The 20,024-nt window shown below is 41.1% G+C and overlaps 1 protein-coding gene across 5 annotated transcripts in view; it reads left to right on the plus strand.

Moving 5' to 3' along the window:
* The first annotated feature begins 13,216 nt into the window (after positions 1-13,216).
* The window catches only part of CELF2 (CUGBP Elav-like family member 2), a 473,931-nt gene continuing 467,123 nt past the window's right edge, over positions 13,217-20,024 (plus strand). For 2 of the 5 annotated variants that reach the window (XM_039871055.1, XM_039871054.1), the window contains exon 1: positions 13,217-13,595. Coding sequence is in view for 3 of the 5 variants with exons in the window: in XM_039871051.1 (XP_039726985.1) it covers positions 14,633-14,685 (53 nt within the window). In the remaining 2 variants the exon portion in view is untranslated. Of the gene's footprint in view, positions 13,596-14,261; positions 14,686-20,024 lie in introns of those variants that run through there. The other 3 variants (XM_039871051.1, XM_039871046.1, XM_039871048.1) reach the window with 3 other exon arrangements.

Raw genomic sequence — 20,024 nt, forward strand, 5'->3', positions numbered from 1 at the left:
TAACATTTCCTACTAATGTGGAGCAAAGAAGAAAAATGGGGGCCAAGCACTTTGCAAATGTAAAATCCTTATTCGAATGAGGGCCTGACTCGAGGGGCAGAGGCTTCTCTATTCCTTGGCCTTTTCCATTCCAGCTTTGCAAACCTTCCCGTCTGCCCTTCCTTCCTGCTTCTGTTCTGCCCTCTTCTTTCTCCTCTTCTGGTCCTTTCTCCAGCCTCCGTCCCCGTTGCTTCCTGTGGCAGCATGAAGCTTCCTGTTAGCGAGCAGCGGTCCCAGCTCCGCCGGCCACAGACTGGTGACGTCCATCTAGCCCAGTGGTTCTCACACTCACTCTTCATCGGATTCATCTGAGGGTTTTGGTTTTGGTTTTCGTTTTCCTTTTTTTGAGCCGATACTCATGTTCTTAAGAGTTTTAGATTCGAATATTCTGGGACGAAGCCGAGGCGCAGGTATTGTCGAACGCTTCACCAAGTGTAGCCAGTGTTGAGAGGTACTGATCTGAAGTCCCCTCCGCACCTTCATTTCCTTTTCTGTAAATCAGAGTCATTGGCCTGGATGACGTTTAAGAAATCGTTCATCTTTCCCGTGTACAGTGACTCTCGCAAAGGTCCACGTTGGTGGACCCCTGGGGAAGGGTTTGGTCCAGATATAAAGAGTTAGAGAGGACGAGAGGGTCTCAGGTGGATTCAGGTGGATTCAGGTGACATGGAAAGGGAGGGAGAGCCGGGTGGATTCTGACAGCTTTTCTCTCCACCCTTAGTCCTGATATTTCTGATGGTAGAGTTTTGTGTTTTTGTTTTGTTTTGCTTTGTTTTTTCCACCCCCCTCAGGAGAAATAATCCACACTTTCTTTGAGGAAAGTGTCTTTAAGTCATATATTTAGATATCCGATATGATTTAAATACTCCAGCCGCTTTGTTCGTTGTGTATTTTGTTTTGATAGAGTCTAAAGCCAGAGCTATCTCGTAGAGCCTCCCAGACCCACCCATATTCCATCCCTGTGAATATCTGGCAAGAATCAAAGATTCTCGGAGGCACTTACCCTGGGCATCTTTCATAAGAGGGTAGACATCCGGTGCTTCTCAGCCTTGCCAGGTCAGTCATGCAGCTCAGTCACGCCAGGCCTCTCCTCCCTTCCTGACCTAAGAGACGTTTGATAATGAGGGAAATACTTGGAAAGCCAAGGAGCCCACCCATCTCTGGCCTCCAGGATTGCAAGGGTTTCTCTGCGTGACACTGTTCTCCAGCATCCGACGCGTCAGCACAGCCCCCGTCAGTGTAACTCGTCCATGGCTGTGACCTTGGGGTTACGACAGACCGAGGAACTGGCCCACGTGCGGCTCTGCAGGTTTCAGGAAGCAGCACGCCTTGCTGACAAAACTTTCTACTTGTCTTGAGTCATAACAGAATCACTGAGCAATCGACCAATTCCATCGACGAAAGCATTTTGTGAAAATGAACCCACTCACCAAAAAAGCGAGTCTTCGGGGCCCTTCTCCCCCTTGCCTATAAACAGCACCTGGGGGAGCCCGTAATGTGGTGGCCTTTGTTTTCCTTTTTTCTTCCGTGTGTCGTCTTGAATGTTCCACTTGCGAAGGGAGAATATATTTACCTTCCTTTGCCTTCTTGCAGCCAGACCGTTCGGGTTCTTTGTGACATCAGCTCAGAAAAGTTTTCATAGACACGGCGCCTCATGTTTGTGATGGGTCAGGCTGGACTCCTAATTTATTTGGGGAGAACAGTAAGTATGGGTGGAGATGGATGACTGAACTTCAACCAAGGACACCCCCCTTTATTAGTTGTGTGGCCCCAAGCGTTTAGACTCCCTGGTTTTAAATTTATTTAATCAACCTAAAGAGCCACTGTGAACATCATCAGAGTGTTTATCAATATTTCCTAAGCTTTAAAATCCTATACACATTTAAGGTATGGTTCTTATCTTAGAAAAACTAACAGATTTCCTCTCATTATGGATAGTCACAATTTCAGTTGGCAGAAAGTATTTGTTATAGGTTAAATTGTGTACACCTACAAGACGTTGAAACCGTAATCCCCAGTGCCTGTGGAGACAGGGTCTTTGTGGGTGATCCCATGAAGACAGGTCCATAGGGCGGACCCTAACCCACCATGCCTGTGTCCTGTGGAAGGGAAAGTTTGAACAGAGACAGACACATAAAGACAGAGAGGCTGGCTACAAACCGAGAAATGCCTGTGGCTACCAGCATTGGCAGAAGACCTGGGACAGTTCTCCCTCTTAGCCCTCACATGGAACCAACCCTGCGGACGCTTTGATCTCAAATGTCCAGCCTCCAGAACTGTGAGATAATAAGTTTGTGTTGTTTAAGCCACTCGGTTTGTGACATTTGTTATGGCAGCTCCAGAAAGCGAACACGCGATCATTTCCTGAAGACCGAAATGCCCTGCCGCGGAAGTTCTGGGTGACAGTCCCGTCCCCAGCAGGGCTGCTCCCAAGCCAAGTAAGGACTAGAGGTCACGGTCTCACACTAGCCGCCTGGGGCAGTGTGTCTGGGGTTTCGGTGGTTTGAGCTACTTAGCTAACCACACTCGGACCCGTTTCTCCTGGAGGTCCTTTGGGGTCGTCTCCATTTCCTCGCTGCAAAGCAAGGGCAAAAATAACACATACCTCCTAGTGCTGGCGTGAGCATTCAAAACGAGAATGCGTGTAAAGCGCTTGGCCGTGTTACGTGTTATCAGGAATAAAAATTCCCTTTGGACTTCCTGTGGACTGCTTTCTGGTCACGTTGGGTGTTCAGAGGAGGGGATGAAAATGACCCCAAGCTACCACATCAGAAAGGCACACAGTTGGCCAGTCATAAAACTTAGGTCTGGATGCTCAGTCTTCAATCACACTTTATAATTGATTCATCTGAAGAAAAGAAAATCCCTATAAAGGGTAAATTCTTTTAAAAGGAAGTTATAGAGCTGAAACCCTTGAACTATTTCTGTATTTCTCAATCTTCTCTGTCAAGTTTTCTATACTCTGTGATTCAACTCAAAGAAGAGAAATCGAGTGAACAGAAAATAAGTGGACTAACTTTATTTGCAAGCGATCATAAGGGGAAGATTGGGAAATACGTTTTCACAGTGATCAGATGGTCTGCTACCTCATTTGAGAAGCCTTCTACAATTAAGCAAGGCAACAATCATAAACATAGTGAATTTAACCTCTGCGTCCTCTCCCCTTCGGGAATGTTTACCTCCTACTCATTTCCATCTTTATTTGCCTGTAAGGATTACGTTATTAAAACACACAAATATATGCACAGTAAAGAGAATACAATAGAGTAATCTACCCCATTTTCATAGCGAACTCATCTCAGAAAAAACTATTTTCAAGTTTTAAAGTGAGTTATTTCACACACCTAATTTGTAGAGAGAAAATATGGACAAAATGGGGCAAGAATAGCATTATGTGGTTTGTGTTATAACTTTAATATGTGCTAAATATTCAGTTATAAAAAGTTCCTCCATGCATTTGTAATTATAAACTGACATACTCATTTAAGCATTGTCAACAAGAAATCAGAATTCTCACTCTTTAATACTTCAGTGGGAAGAAAGCCCTCAAGGTTTGATATCACACATTAAAAAAAAAATTCTCATTTTAAAGTTGTATCAAGACTTTCTTTGAAAATGAATTTACACAGTGTCCTGGTCCAATACCATCAGCCTAATAACCACAACACGCTTGTTTTGATGCTATAATAATTTGAAGAATTTTCATTTTTCTCTTTTTATTTAATACTTTTACAAACACAATATGCTTCCAGTAAAATAGGAGAATTAAAAAAGGCAGTGGCTGTTTACAAATGAAAGCCAAATTTTTCTCTGTTTTGCCAATTTTCATAAAATACAAGCTTTATAAACAAGAGAAATGGTCAAACAAGCTTGTTTCCAAGAAGCCTCGCCCTTTAAACATAAGACACCCGGCGGGGTGTGGGGCGTATAAAGATTATTGTATGTGTGCAGCAGTGATTCTGTGATTAATTTGTTGTGAGCTTTGTAAAAAGCATTCTTTGTCCCTACATAAAGAGAGGGCTTTGTAGTTTTTGCCAGTTATTTTATCATAACCCTCAATCAGCTGAGCCCGTTACATTCAGTTTTTTTTTCTAGATTGAGTACTGTACTTGTTGGCTACATTCCTTTTTTCTTTTTTTAATCCCCTTTTGTAAGGTGACTTACCCAAAGAAGCCTGTGTCTGAGAGATGGCAGGGCAGTGCTAATTAAACCTTAAAGCTTTCTTTTCTGTTTCAAAAGCCATGCCTGTCCAAACAGTTATGAGATGTCCTAATATTTTAAATAATAAAAGACACTTCGGCCAGTGAACTGCCAAAACTGTACCATCGGTGGACTCTACCACTAGATAAGAAAATTGCTTAACATTATCTAGCTATAACTGAGAAGGGTGGATAGGATTTAAAGGAGAAAAAAAAAATGCAGCAGAAATTAAGCCAAAAAATGATTAGGGTAAGCCACAAGGGAATTACAAATTAGACTAATTTTTAAACCCATGTTTTTTAAAGAAGATTCCAACAGTTAAGAATTAATGATTTCATAAATAACAACATGATCTATAACTATGTAGGTTTGTGGACGTATTCTGAAATCTAAACTCTGAGACAAACTTCAGAACAGGACCCTTCATTTTTAAAAAACTACTTCACAGCTCCTAAAAGGATTCGTAAATAGATAAAATAGTATGAGGTCTTAGTTTCCTGATTATAAAAAGAAATACATGGAGAGAATTTAGAAAATAGAAAAGGTATAAAGAAAATAAAATTAAAATGATTGAAATTATACTAAGAATTGTATCATTTTTGTATTTTTCTTTCCAGTCATTTTTGCATTCATATACATTAATGCAAAGTGTGAATGTTGGAAGTTACAAACTTGAAGCCCTTCAATGTGTCTTGTTTGATCTCCACTATATATGATTGTTTGATATGTAGAGATAGACAGACAGACAGTATTGAGTCAACAATTAAAAATCAAAATTCACATTAAAAAATTGTCATCCCTGATGAATAAAGTGCAGGATTTGGCAACATTTGGGCCTGCTCTTTGATGGCAAGAATGGACGGGAGCCGGGTAGACCCTATCCTCAGGGGCTTCTCAATCCAGGTAACTTCCCCTCTTCCCTTACCTCCCCTCCCTTACCCCGCCCCTCCACCGCTCTGCATGCTGTTCCTTAATATGGTGCTGAATTTCCACTGCCAGTAATTATACTTTCCTAAAGTAGAGATAAAAGGTGGGTGGTAGGGGGAGGAAGGAAAATCGTAAAAGAGAAAGCTAAACCAATAAGGCTGCATGTTTCTTGAAAAACTGCAGAAAGGAAGATGATTGAATTTTAATAGGCATCTTCCCTGCCAGCTTTACTCTCTATGATACCTCTGTGGACTGTTGGCAACTGAGCTTACAATCCCTGGTAGCAATACAAAATATTGATAATATATCATATAGAATATATTATGCCCTGCTTTTTTAACTTATTTTATTTTGAAAGTCTTTCAAATTTATTCCACCAAAATATGATTTTAATGGTTTCATAATATTTTAAAGGTTAGCACATTGTATGCATACGTATTTTTAATGCCCCTTTAATTATTAAATATATAAGTTGCTTCTCATAGCTCATTAATATGATTAGTGCTATGATGAATATCTTTCTACGTAAATCTTAGAAACAAAATCTTTTAGAGGTGAAATTTCAAGGTCAAATAGTGGGAATATTTTAAATTTTTGATACATATTTCAAGCATGAGTGGGCACATTTAACTGTACCTCATTCTGCCTTTACATATAATCATTTAAAGGTAATTGTCAATTTGATCGGTAAACACTATATATAATCTCATTTTATTTTAACTTATATTTCTTTGATTCTTGTACAGATTTTATATGTGTGTTTTCCTTTGAATTCTTTCTTCTGTACATGTTCTGTTGGCATTTGCCTACATTTTTTCTATTATTATATCCACAGGGTTTTATTCTGTTATAGATGCATGTTTCTTAATTTGTTTTTCACATTTCAATGTTATATATGATATTTTTGATAAATGGATTTTCATGGACTCAAACATGTAAAACTTTTTCTTCATATTTTAATAATCGCTCTCATTTAATTTCCTTTATAATTTCTTTTACATAAAAGCAGAGAGATTTTATCAGAACAAAGATTCGCCTCCCCTGTATTATCCTCTAATTTTCTGTAGTTTCACTTTTTACATTTAGTTCTTCAATTTATCTGGTATTTATTTGGGTTTCTTATATGAATTGAGGGCATAATATTTTTGCCTCCATCAAATTCCCACAATTTTTCAAATGACTTCAGTTTAGTCATTCTTCCAGTTCCTCCATTATGCTTTCTTTCATTATTTTTCTGTTGAAGGAATCGTGTGAATATGTGAGGGCCATATTCTGCCCCAGTAATGCATCTGTTTAAATTTCGTGCCAACAGAATCCTACAATATTCGTTGTAGATATGTCTTCTTTCCTTCCTTTTTCCCCTTCAGGAATCTCTCCTTCATAATTATACTTACACGCGTGTAGGTTTTGATTTATATACACCAAATAGTAATCCCCTCTAGGTGCCCGAAATGCTGTATGGGTTTCGTTGCTGACGTACTCAAAGACTTTGATCCTTTGTAAGCTCCGGTAGAGTACGTATAAATGATATAAATGTATAAACGATGTATGTATAAATGTTAGAGCAGGAGATAAATGATACTTACGTGAGGGTTAGAGCAGGTGTTGTTTTCTCCTTTAAACGACCAATTAGGATGGATCTTTACAAAGGGAGCTATGAAGGCCAAGGAGTGGTCATCATATTACCACAGTTACCCTACTCAGAAAGGACGCCGAGAGAAATGGCTTTTAAAGATAAGTGTGATATGATCCACGAATCTTCGGCGTTGATCTAAAAAGAATAAACCTATGGTTTCTGCCTTGATCTATGAAGTAAACATATTCATGGGAACGTTTTATTTAAATCTCAATGCCCATTGATTTCATTGCCCGGTTGAATTGCATTTAGGGTTTCGAAAATGCTTTACCGTCTTTCCGATTGACAATGAGAAGACGCCTCTCATGTGTGCACAAGTGTGACTCTGAAACTTGGCTTCATTTCACAGTCTTGCCTCCGCCAACGTACTCCCTTCATCAGTCATATACCCTCTTTGTGCTCAAGTCTCCTCACCTGTGAAATGAAGACAAAGCTAGAGTTGGGCTCATAGGCTGTTATGAGGATTTAGTGAGTTACTTTTTGTTTACAAAAAGGCTTTAGCTTTAGCTTATCACTGTGCCTGACACAGTGATAAGATTTTCCTTTATTTTTACTTCTAGTCCTTTCTTCTTATAACTGTGTTGCGATTGTTTAGTGACCCCTACCCCCCCAAAAATGCTTAAATATACTAGCAGAACTTAAATATATTAGGAACCTTCCGAAATATTTTGTAATATAAGTGATCTTTTGGGGAATGCATTTGGATTTTTATGTATTGAGATATCTGAAATTGTGGCAAACTGTAGTTTTGATTTCTTCTCTCTAATGTAGACTAGGAATAAATAAGTAAAATAGGAATTAGAGGAACCAGTTGGAGCTGTCTCACAGCCTTGCCAGGTAACAAAGAAGTATTTTCAATGAACTCAAATCCCAATTTTTAAAGCATTAATTTAATTATAAATAATTTTTAAATGATGACTTTAGGATATAGGGCATCAGGTGGCTATTAAGTTCATTGATTTTAGTTTTCCATTTTTTTACTGGAATAATTTAGTGTATTTTTTTTCTTTTTACCAACAGTATAAACGGGTATAGTTTCAATTTACCTTAGTTTACAGAGGGTTTAGTTCGATACAGATCCTAAAACTAGTCTTTAAAAGTTTCAATACATTGTTTTCTTACTGTTGTCGGATACTTTTCATCAGTACTCCTCAGAATGTGGAAAGCAGACCAGTGCAACTCTGTTTGTTTATAACAAATTATAAGCAAATTTAGGATTAAGAGTTTAGATATGCATGGCAATTTTACAGAGTAATTTTGTATCTGCTAATCCAATAATTTAGAAAATTGGAGGTTACACATATGAATTTGCTTTTTTTCTTAGTGATTTAATTTTATAATATTTTGCAAAAGTATTGGTCAACAATGTATTGGAAATTTGAAAAAAAGAAAGAAAAAGAAACATAGTACTTCACTGTGGTGAGAAGCAGTGCCTTACCTATTTATTAGACAAATGGCAACATGCTTTCGCATGCTAATGGAGTATTTGATTGCCAAATAAACACATTATACAATCAATTAATAATCAATATTTTTGTTTATTGTTTACCGCTTGGAATGAAATTAGCAAGTCATTAAGTATTTAAATCTGTGTCATTAAGTGAATTTGTTGCACACTTCAATTCCACTTAGGTTAGCTGATATTTTCTTGGGGAGGTAGGGGGAGGTTGGAATAATGGAAGCCTTATCTTTTCCTTTTGATGATCCAAGGGTGGGACTCGTGGCTAGGCAGTCCTTCCCCAGGAGCAGATGTTGACCTTGTTTCAGTGACTGGACACTTGGTAATATTGCTTGACTTTGCTCTAAAACACCATTTTGCCTCTTAAAACCCTATGAAGAGTCCCGTCTTTAGGCACACAGACATCAGAGTAATCCGCAACTGCCATTTACAGAAAAACAAAACAAAGAAAGATTCTAAGATCAATGCTGCAGGTTTGATTCCCTGGCCTGGGATACGGGGACTGTCTGAACAAGACGTCTTCCTTCTGGGCATTCCTTTGTCCATCTTGGGGTAAGCCATGGATGCTAGCAAAAGCAGACTGGATGTTAAAAGAAGGACATCGCACAGCTTTGAGAAAATCTCATCTTCCTTGGCAGTATTGGAGTTAAAGCTTTTTTTCTTTTTTTTTTTTCACTGTATGCACCAAATTTGGCCTGTGATTTCTTTGAATGGCATGAAAAGCAGCCGGCTGGGTGTGAGTCTCCTCCCCTCTCTTCCTTTCTCACTTTTAAAATACGCCTGGCAAAGACCCAACACTCCTCCTCCCCCAGCTTCAATCCATTTTGCCCTCCTGTTCAGCTGACTAAGACTCCAAATGAAAGAAGCATTCCTTCTCAAGTGTTAGGGGGGCCTTTGCCTGGCAGAAAAAATTCTGTACATACGTAGGCCCTGAACAACGCATTTGGTCTTTCCCTGTACTTACCAGGTTTTGTAGCTGTCTCTTTAGAGACCCTTTTAGAATTTTTTTTTTATTTCCATAATAGCAATTTTGTAGTGTCCCATAATAGCAATTCTCAAGTCATTGATGAAGCATCAAAACACAGGTCTTTGTTCATAAGGTTTTCATTGCATCAGCTGGTGTGAGCCAAACACAAAAGCACTTGAAATTCCATTAAAGTTATAAATGAATGCATTTATTTCAAAAAGGGGGGGAAAAATCACCATCTTTGGAAGTTTGTCTCTATAGACATCATTAAAGTGAGAATATGTACAATACACATTTTATGTGACTAAAGATGAGTGATTATTCAGGTGTAGACTTCTAACGGTAGGAGCCGATGCTTGGTGCAAAAACAAGAAAACACAGCAGTTGAATTAACTGCCAAGTCACTCTGCATAAATAAACATAATGTAGAGATGCTCCAAAATTTTATAGAACGTCAGCCTCAGTGCTTTCAAGCATATCAATGTTACCAGCACTTAAAAATGCATTCAACTAGCCGGTCTAAAGACAAGAAGGCTACGTGTCATTTTCTAATTTCCAATACTGGAAGATATGGGCATACTTTAATGATATCATTCCTTGGTTGAAAAGGCAACCTCAAATGGGGCCTTTTATGTTCGGCATATAACACTTAAAACAATAAAAAAGCTTTAAGAACCTTTAAATGAATGTATTTTGATGCCTAGTCAGTGACATCAGGGTGCCTTTACAGAACTCCAGAAATGAAAAATAATAATCACAGTGATGTTGCTATTTTTATTTAGAAGTCCATCTAGCACAGGGTTGCCAGATTCATAAAAACACAGGACACAGAGTTAAAGTTGAAGTTCGGATAATAAGCAAATAATTTTTTCAGTATAAGTATGTCCCATGCACTATCTGGGGGCATACTGATACTAAAAATCCACTTTCTGTTTTTCTGAAATCGCACTTTAACAGAGCGTGCCGTGTTTTATCTGGCAACCCTCGTCTATCATTGTTGCCACACTGTGGTTTCGCTATGAAAAGTATGCGAAGCTGGATCCTATTTCCAGGGTCAAGAACAAGTGCTGGAGTTTCTGAGCTCACTCCATCTGCCAACTTTAAAACTCTGGCACATCAACAAGACCAGGAATACTTCTTTAACAGAGGTAGAATGCATTTCCAATTAGTCATTTCAGTTTCTTAAAGGGAGAGCGAGCCCTTACCCACTAGAGGAGAAGATAAGAGCTAGCAAACGAGGAAGAAAAATCTCGGGAGCAGAAGGAGAAAGAATTTTTATCAGGAAGAACTGGGCACCAATGAGTTGGAGGCAAGACTTTCTAAAAGAAAAAACAAAATATTTAGGATAATCAGATCTCTAGGAATCAGAAATTGGAGACCGAGAATGAAAAAAAAGGATAGAAAGAAAATTTTATATTTTTGCCCTAGGAAGGCTGCGTTAAAAAAAAAAAAAAAAAAAGGGGGAAGAAGAAGAAAAAGAAAGAAAGAAATTCCTGAGCATGAGGAAGTTAGACATTTTGTGGGAGAGAGATTCCCTGAGACAGCATACCTGTCTTTCTGAAGCTCTGTTCCATGGTTGGTCCAACAACCAGCTGATGGAAACCCTTGTCTTCCTTCTTTCTTTGGCTGATTCCCATATCCAGGCGATGCCTGCTCCTCTGTAACACACAACATGAGCTCCCACAGATCTGCACCCATGGCTCCAATGGCATCACCCACAACCATATGAAAACCCACCAGGGATGCTATAGGACCAGGGTACATTTTCCACTTCTCCACTCTCTCCTAGCTTTTCCCAGGGCGTTCTGTGAGTGCCAGGGTCTTCTACGAAATGCAGATGCCTTGGCTCCTGCTGGTATGTCCTCACTGCGATCCTACATTTTAATCTGCTTTCTAGGTGACTCTGATCCCAATAGTGTGGGAACCACAGGCTGATAGGACTTGGGGCTTGGGGTTTTGTTTGTTTGGATGAAAGAGGTACAAACAATGAGCTTGCTTTGGGTTTGGATTTGGGTTTTGGTTTTGGTGTCTGTGCCTGGGAAGAGGGAAGGCTATCACAAGAAACTCTATTTATATGAAAAGGAGAATTATGAGTCTTGTTGCTGGTGATAGTAAGACAATCATGAATGTTGCTTTTAATGGGTTCACCTTTTTTTTTTTTTTAACACATAAGGAGGGACCAGTCAGAAGAGCCAACTCTTGAAGAGCCATTATAAGCAACAAAATAATTTGACTTTTTAAAGGGGTACATTTATCAAAATATAAGAAAAAGAAGACAGATGCAATGAAACTTTATAATTCATACTGCGGCACAGAGGAAAATTATATTTTTTAATCTCAGGTTTCTCAAGGCTCAACCTTTGAGTTTTACATATAGAAAGTTTATTACTGCTTTTCTTGAGTTATGGTTGGGTAGTTGGCTCAGTTTTGAACAGGGCAGTATGTTCAGGTTTGTTTTTAGTGAGCACCTTCATAGTGGAAGGTGAGTGAATCATTCCGATGGCCTTTGTCTTGGTAGGAAATGGATCCATTTACCACGAAGCCATTCATTATCAGGGAATGGGGGAAAGGAAATCTGCAGTGTATAAAGCATGGAATTCATTGACAGCATATTAAGAAAACACTTGGTCCTCAAAATTAAGGTGAAGAGCAAAATATTCAGTCTGTTTTGGACTCAATACAACCTTTAAAAGATCATTTAAGTCCCTCATCACCAAGTACTTTCAGGAAGTGGATTTCAAAGTGAGTCCTAAAGGTGAGCGTGCCTCTAGGACACCTCAGGGTGACAGCATGGGACTCCTGCAGTCCCCTGCAGTGGTTACTCCAGCGGGGCCCCTTAGGGACATCTAGGTCTCACACCTCCCCCTGCGGATGACGAGCCCTGTGAGCTCAGGCCAGTTGCTTGGTTCTGCATGCCCAGATGTTCTCATGTGCATTAATAAAACAGGGGTGCTACTGGTAACTCACCTCATTAACGAGTTCGTTATGAGGACTGAATGAGTTAACGCACCTAAAGAAATTAGATTGGTTCCTCGTACCAGACAATAAACTTTCGCTGTTATCTGTTTCTGTATGCGAACTTGGTGCAAAGATTTTATTTGAGGGAAAGTTCCAAAGCCTTTTTAAAGTTTTTGGAAGGGCTACTGCTTTAAAACAGTACTTCATAATTTATGAGCGTGCTTTTGTCCTTTTGTTCTTTGGCCGAAAGCCAAGTCCCTCCCCCTCTCACATATTAACCCTGAACTCCAAGGGTTAGAGACTCACTTCCCTTCCTTCCCCAGATGTGAATTCAGGGGTGTGGTGGATTCGTGATATAAGGCTGATGTCATTATAGTCACAGAAACTATTTCACGATAATCTTTTGTTTTTCTCTTGCTAACTTTCTAAAGGGAGGAACATTTTATTCATTATCTAAGCATTCAGAACCCTTTGGAGGTGCACTCAACACTAGTGCTGTTATGATCACCACGTTTGGTGAAGTACTTGGAGACTGGAAGTGTTATGTAAATGTTTACACATTATTACAGTGTGGCCCGAGATCCACAGTGGGACAGCAAGATAGCCAGGGAAGACTCGTGAAGCCCCAGAGAGGCAGTGGTTTTTGTAAAAGGTAGGACATTCTCTTTAATTTTAGCATAGAGATAGTCGCATTTCTGAAGAGAGCCATTTACAGCCATTAAGGAAAGTGTATATGACTGTAAAAGAGAAAACTCATCTAAACTGAGGGTTCGCTGCCTATTTTAAGGACAGGAGTCCTAAGAGAAAAGGGTAATAGGGAACAGCTTTAACATGTTGTGAGGGGCGTTTGGAATGAACTAGAACTTCCTGACAATAAAAGCAGCATGCTCCCCAAAGCTGTCACCACACCTCTCCCTAGGGAAGGAACAGGCGCTCTTTCTTGCTAGGCTCTGCCTTAAGGACAGGACTTGGAAACTTCCTGGCTGACGAGTTCACTCGGTGAGGTCAAGGCAAAACTGACTCCACCTCATTCTCCTTACTGTTTCTTGTGACGAAAGTCTCTGTTTGCTGCCAGGGTGTCCTTAACACCCCCTAACACTCGCTAAACTCTTTTTAAGCAAGAGAAGGAAGACCTGGATCAGTGCCTTCAACCGGTCCGTGTGTCTAGGTCAATAAAACCGTGTGTTTTGTTAGACCAGTGAAGCTGATTTTCTATTTATGGTAAGGATCTTAAAAACTCCTTTTAAAATAAGTGCAAGAAAAAGAAGAATTTGATATAAAGAGAGACTATCAGGTGAAGTGCCTGTGGCATGCAGCCATAAAGTCCTGATGACCTGAGAGGCTGTGGTGTGGAGGCCCCGAGCTGGGTGATTCCAAGGCCTTCTAATTCCAGGATCCGTGAGGACAAGGTAAGGGCTTCAGCTATAGGGCCTTAGGTAGCACCTGGGAAAGCAGAAAAGCATGCTTATGAAAAGGGAAAATCTATGCTCTCACAAAGAACCTGCATCGGGACAGGGCGAAGAAAAACTAGACAGCAGAGGAGAACCATCTGCTCCTGATATTTCTAAGAACCTGCTACAAGCGGTTTCAGATGCTGGCTGACAGGATACCTGGGTTTAAATAAAGGACAGAAGATGTGCAAGTCGAGGGAGAAAAGCCCACACCCTTTTCCCTTACTGTTTACAGATATTCTGCAGTCTGCCCTTCATGTTATTTAAAAACACAAGAAAGAAAAGAAAAAGGGGAACAACAACAACCACCAAAAAAAAAAACAGCAATGTAGCAAAATCTCTGCCAGAAGACACACTGTAAATTCTAGCTTGTTAGCAGCCTGGTTCCAAATTATTTTTTAAAAAACAAATGCTAACAGTCATGTAGTTACAGCCTCTAAGGGAAGCTCTAAGCCCAAGGCTGGTGTCCCAGAACCCAAACCACACACACACACAAAAAAAAGGGAAGGGAGAAACCTAACCAGTCTCCTGGCAGGGACGGGGGGCGGCAGGAGTGCCCCCAAGGAGGCGAGGGCTGCAGCTTGCAGTAATCTGTAAATGATTGCTGGTAAAGTCTGGAGGCTTCAGGCTGGATCTGTGTTTGTTCCAAAACAAAGCCAAGGAGGACGGTGTTAATAAAGAGAGATTTAACGGAGGGCAGTGCTTGGAATAAAGTGGGCTCCGAAAAGGTCAAGTTTGATCAGTCGGAGCAGATTACAAGGGCTTTCGGGGGCGGCGTGCAGAGACGAGCGGAGGCTGCGAAGTAATATAGCGCGGGATTGATGTGGGGGGTGGAGAGAAGCCGGCACCGGCGCTCATCAGTCCTGGAAGGAGGAAGAGCCGCGCGGGGCGCCCCGTGGCGCGGGCCGGAGCCGGGAGGCGGTGGCGGGTCCCTTCCCCTGCACCCACCCCTCACCCCGCCCCTCGGATCGCGTCCGCCGCCGGCCGCCTAGACAATGGTTTCCTTAATCTCTGACTTGGATCCACTCAAAGACTGGAAAGTTTTAAGGTAGGCCTGCTTTTCTCGCTCGCCCATCGCCGCTTCGGTTCAAGGCCAAGTTCCTCCCCTCCCCCACCCCAATTAAGGAGCGCCGGAGGCGACGCGAACCGCCTGCGTGGGTTTCCAGCGACATCGCGATCTGCGTGTGGGAAACGCTGGGTTTCGATGGGGAAACCGCTCCCCGCCGACGTGCGGAGCGAGGCGAGGCGCCGGGCGGGGGACTGGGGTGCATTTTGATGAGCGAGTGCCCAGTCATACTGCAGGGACCCCTGACACCACTCACTCCCAGGAACCCGTTCTCACGTTGATTGCTGCGTTTTCCGCGGCCCTGAAGAGATGAGAGGGGCCGGAGCAAACTTCCTGGGACTCCGGAATAAAAAAAAAAAAAAAAAAAAAAAAAAAAGAAACACGAACTTTTTCGAAAATGTTATCCCAGCTCCTCTCGTAGAGGGTCTGCGGACGCGTGTCCGCCTCCTGTGGCCTCTGCTTCTCCCCAGTTCACATTTGGAAAAGCTAGGGAAACTCAGCTGACCTCGCAGAGCGGGCAGAATTTACGAAATGGGGTCTTTCCCTGAATGCTCCTAAAAAAGGTGGCCTGTGACCTCTGCGGCAATCAGTGGCCCAGGACAGTTCGAACCAAGGAGCTCAAAGTGGCAGAAGTCAGGTGTCCCTCCACCTGAGCCTCAGCCGACCCCTTTGAGAGAGGTCACAGTGGACTCTAGCTTTAACGGAAAGCCAAATGGTATTTGCCAGCAAAGTGCTTTTCGTTGGGAAACGGAGGTGGTTTTGTTAAAAGTGGTTCTATGCAACCTAGTGTTGTCCCAAATGCCTATCCCAAAATATGATTCCATGGGCACTAAACCAAGACCCAAATAAGGAACAGAAGGAGAAGTGTGTGTTACTGGGTCTGCTTTTTCCTGACATGCATCTTGTATTGATTAGCCATTATTTATTTCTCGCTCCTGAGTTCTGCCCCTGTGTTTGTCTGCTTCTCCTATTTTTTAAAAGCAATCGCATTATAGAAAAGAGCAAATAGAAGGAAAAATGGCCAATATCCATCTTTAATTTTTTCTTTTTATAAATTCTTGCATCTGGCTTCCTAGAACTTCCACGTGTACACGTGCCGTGCCTCATATAGTATGCGCCTTTTTATAATATGCCCTTTTTCCAGTCAAATAGCAAACATATTTCAATGTTTCTGCCTAATTTTATAACCATGATTTTAATAGCCAAATAAAGCACCATAATGTTGGTGTACATTGTTTACTAGATTACCATTTGTCGAACATTTAGATTGTCTCCAGTCCTTGGTCTGCATTAACAACAACACAGTGAACATCTTTGTGCATATAGCTTTTTGCTTTTGTTAAATAATTCCAAGGATTTCTAGATGAAAATGCACAAACAGTTTTATGAGTCTATCAATGATGTTTCTTCGGTTTATAGGTTTAAATTTCATTTGTAATTGAGAGATGGCAAAGTATTTCTGTGAATGTCCTTATGATGCTGCCATTAGGATGAATTTCATTTCTTTAACTGGATTAGCAGCCTGTTTCTAAAATTGAAATGCTTCTTAAGAGCGCTTTTAAAAAAAATTGTTTATGTTGATTAACTTATTAATATTATTGCACGAGAGGGTAAGGCAAGCCCTAGCTCTAAGAATGTGTAATGATGGTTACAAATTTTGAAAATATAGCCCTCCAAAGACCGTTTCTGATAATGATCTTGAACCTTTACCCATTTAAAAATCAGTGATGATGTTGCCTTTCCCCGAAATGAATCCCTGACATAAGTGAAGTTTATTATTTTGGCTTGTGTAAGTAAAGCTTCCCAAACTTGGACTGGCAAAGACGAACGGTTTTACATCCACTACTGGGGTATACCGGGCTCATTCTGTCCACACCTGCTCTTGGCAAGCATTATTCTGTCAGCTTTTTAACTGTGTATAATCCTTTCCCAAGGAATTATAAAGGGGATAGTGTTTATGAATTGCATTTTAAATTCCTTAATTGTTTACAGTGAGTCATCCTTTTGGCTAATTCTGATTCAGTGAACCACTGAGTCACTGGCAGTAAGTCTCTGCCTAAATGGTATGATCTAGCGGGAGATTGAAGATGTGTATGCTCTTGTCATGCAGGGTCGTACGTGGTATGAGGTGTGTCAGCAGAGAACGCTTTAGAAATCCAGAGGTGAGAGACCCCTTCCAGTTAGGAGAGCTGTCACTGCCCTCGTCTGAGTAACAGATGAGCAGAATGCTTAGTCTTTAACAGCGGAAAGGCTATCAAAGCTGCATAACCTGGAATGTTTTCAGGTGTTTGCTCCAGGCATGTAACCTGGAGTTCTGCCAAACCTGCTGCTCATGAAAAGTGATCATAAGGAATAATTTTTGAATCTGCTGACATCATAATTTAGTGTTCTAACGTGTGATCTGGTCGGATGCAAGTTCAGGTCATACACCTTTCTCAAGAACTGTATGTTTGACATCGTCCTAGGTCTCTTCTGTCAAATGGAAAAATCGAGGCAGGGAATGGTGCTGTTAGCTGTTTTTAATATGACGTCTACCTTAAGGGGCATTTAAAAATCCTAAATCTCACCAAAAGAATCACCAACGATTTTCAGCATCCCCCTCTTCATCACTGGGAAAGTACAAACATGAAAGCTTCACTCCGAGATAAGAATCGAAATCAGCCAGATCAAGAAAAAAATATTCTTAGTGCACAGAAGAAAAAGGAGGTGATGATGTAGCAGACCTATGATAAAAAGAATGAAAGACAACGCTGGCAATATGATTAATACACGGTATAATGTTCATTGCTATTACTTGAGGGAAAAAAAATTGACGAGCTGGAGCTCTGAACACCTCACCTCTGCTTGACGCTCCCCAGCCCATGCATCGCCTCCATGCAAGAGTCCAGAGAATCCCAAATCTAGTTTAACTCTCTCATTCAGAGACGAGGGAATTGAGCACAGAAGATGAAGTGATAGATGAGGTCACAGAACCCATTAATGGGGCAAGTTGTCTCCACGACCCTCCTCTTTAACTCCATCTTGTCCGCTGAGGGGTTTTGCTTGCCTTCAGTTTTCTTCACTTCTCTGCTCCCGCAATTTAAGACAGCTCAACCCAGACCTCTCCTTAGAGCTCCCAGACTTCTCTGCACAGCTAATGGAATGTCTTCAAGACGACTCAACCTCAGGTTGCAAACTGTATCTGTAATCTCGCCCAAGACCTGGTTCATGGCTGGTGCTCAGAGGCGTATGAGTCACACAGCTATCCAGGCAGGTACTCAGCTGGAAAGCTACATATCCTCCCCAATCCCTCATTTTCCCTCTTAATTTCATCCACACTATCACCAGCTCCTGTCGATTTCACCTCCTAAACGTCTACAGACTCCCCGCTTTCCTCCACCTTCCCTTGCTGTCATCTTGTTCTACTCAGAACTCTGTCTGACCTCCCAGCTCATCTTCCTGCTTCAGTTCGTGCTCTCAGTCTATTTTCTACACAGGAGTGAAAACACTTCGAAAGCCATAAATCAGATCCTGTGACTTTGCTATTTAAAGCCTCCCCTTTACTGTTTAAATAAAAGCCAATTACCTTCACCTACAAGACCCCATCTGACCTAACCCTGACGACCTCTCCAGCCATATCATCTCTCTCTCCTTGTGATGCACGTTGCTGCAGCCACCGTGGTCCTCTTTCTCTTCTCAGACAAGCCAAGCTTATGTTGGCCCGAGGACATTTGCACAAGCTACTCCTCTCCCTGCCCAGACATTTTTGCTATTCGCAGGGCGGGATGCTGCTTGTCATTCAAGTCTTAGCTCCGATATTACCTCCTCAGTGAAACTGTCTCAGGCCCCCCAATTTAAAATCATTCCAAAGTCACTCTCTGCCGTATCTCCCCGATAGGTTGAACTGTATAAAATTGCCAATATTCAACCATTTTTGACCTATTAAAATATCTCAGCTTCACATGGCTTAATTAATAGCCTCATCGTAGCACTTTTCAGTACCTGCTATTTTTATAAGTACTTATTTATTATCTCTCTCCCCTCATTAGAATATATGGTTTTTTTGGTTATCCGATATATACCCAGTACCTAAAATATTTCCTGGCACATAACGATGAATGAATGAATGAATGAATGAATGAATGAATGAAATGGTCACTTTACACTCCTGAGGCCAGAAGCGTTATCTATTTTGTTCACACTCTGACACTAGTATTTACTGGTGGTGGCGTATTATGTGGAATGAATGAATGAATGAATGAATGAATGAATGAGTGACTCATTCCCAACTCCCAGCTTAGTAACCTGTCTCCAGTTCCTCATTTCTGTTCTAATCAGCAAAGAATCTGGATTCGATAACATGGAGACTTTTTCAATTCTCTGAGAATATGATAGACACCTATTATTCAAGCAGATTTCATTTTTTCTGTATAAGAGAATGATCTAGATGGGGATTGACAGATTTCTTTTATGAAGGGCCAGGTAGTAAATACTTTAGATTTTGCTGGCCACACAATTTCTGTGGCAACTACTCAATTCTGCCATTTAAAGTGAAAGTACTCACAATATGTAAATGACTTAGGTTAGATGCAAGCCAAGAAAACTTTATTTACCAAAACAGGTGGTGGTCTGGGTTTGGCCCCTGTCCTCTATTATCTAGGCTAATGATTTGACCAACAAGAAAATAGAAGTGTCTTTGGCAGATGGAGAGATGTTTTCAAATCTCATAGGACAAAGTGCATATCATAAAGTTGCCTCATTATTGGGGGGAAAAATTTTTTTAAGACCTTGATAATATTTCAAAGGTCAGAGAGGCTTTGGGTCATGAGCACTTTATCTCACAAAGATGATTATAGTTTGGAGAAAATTTGTGGCTTACCGCATCCGTTAAGGTTTGGATGAGCCTTCATGGTATAACGAAACATACTTTGGCCTGTTCCCTTACCGAGTGTGTGAGAAACTGCCATTAATGAGAACAGCACATGCCGATGGAAAAAACAGACCAGACCCTGACATGTTTTAAGTCACTGCTTGGCCTCATTTCTTTCTTTTTCATTGCTTTCTCTAGCTCATTTAGGGGACGTTTCCCTTTCACATGCCTGATAAATCTCCTATGATGAATTCCAAATTCACAGAGGAAAGCTTACCGTGCCATTTTGAATGAATGCCATGTGTAGATACTCTTCGGCTCCCGTTACACGGTATCTCAGAGGTGCTGGGAGTTGGGAGAGGCTATGTGATAGCTCTGTTGGTGTCCATCAAGGGTAGGTAGGCCAGCCATCTGAAGTTCAGGTATTCGTCTTCTTGAAGGATGACATGAGAATTATTAATGCGTTATATCT

This window comes from Pteropus medius, unplaced genomic scaffold, assembly GCF_902729225.1.
Source record: "Pteropus medius unplaced genomic scaffold, Ma_sr-lr_union100, whole genome shotgun sequence".
Taxonomy (NCBI): Eukaryota; Metazoa; Chordata; class Mammalia; order Chiroptera; family Pteropodidae; genus Pteropus; species Pteropus medius.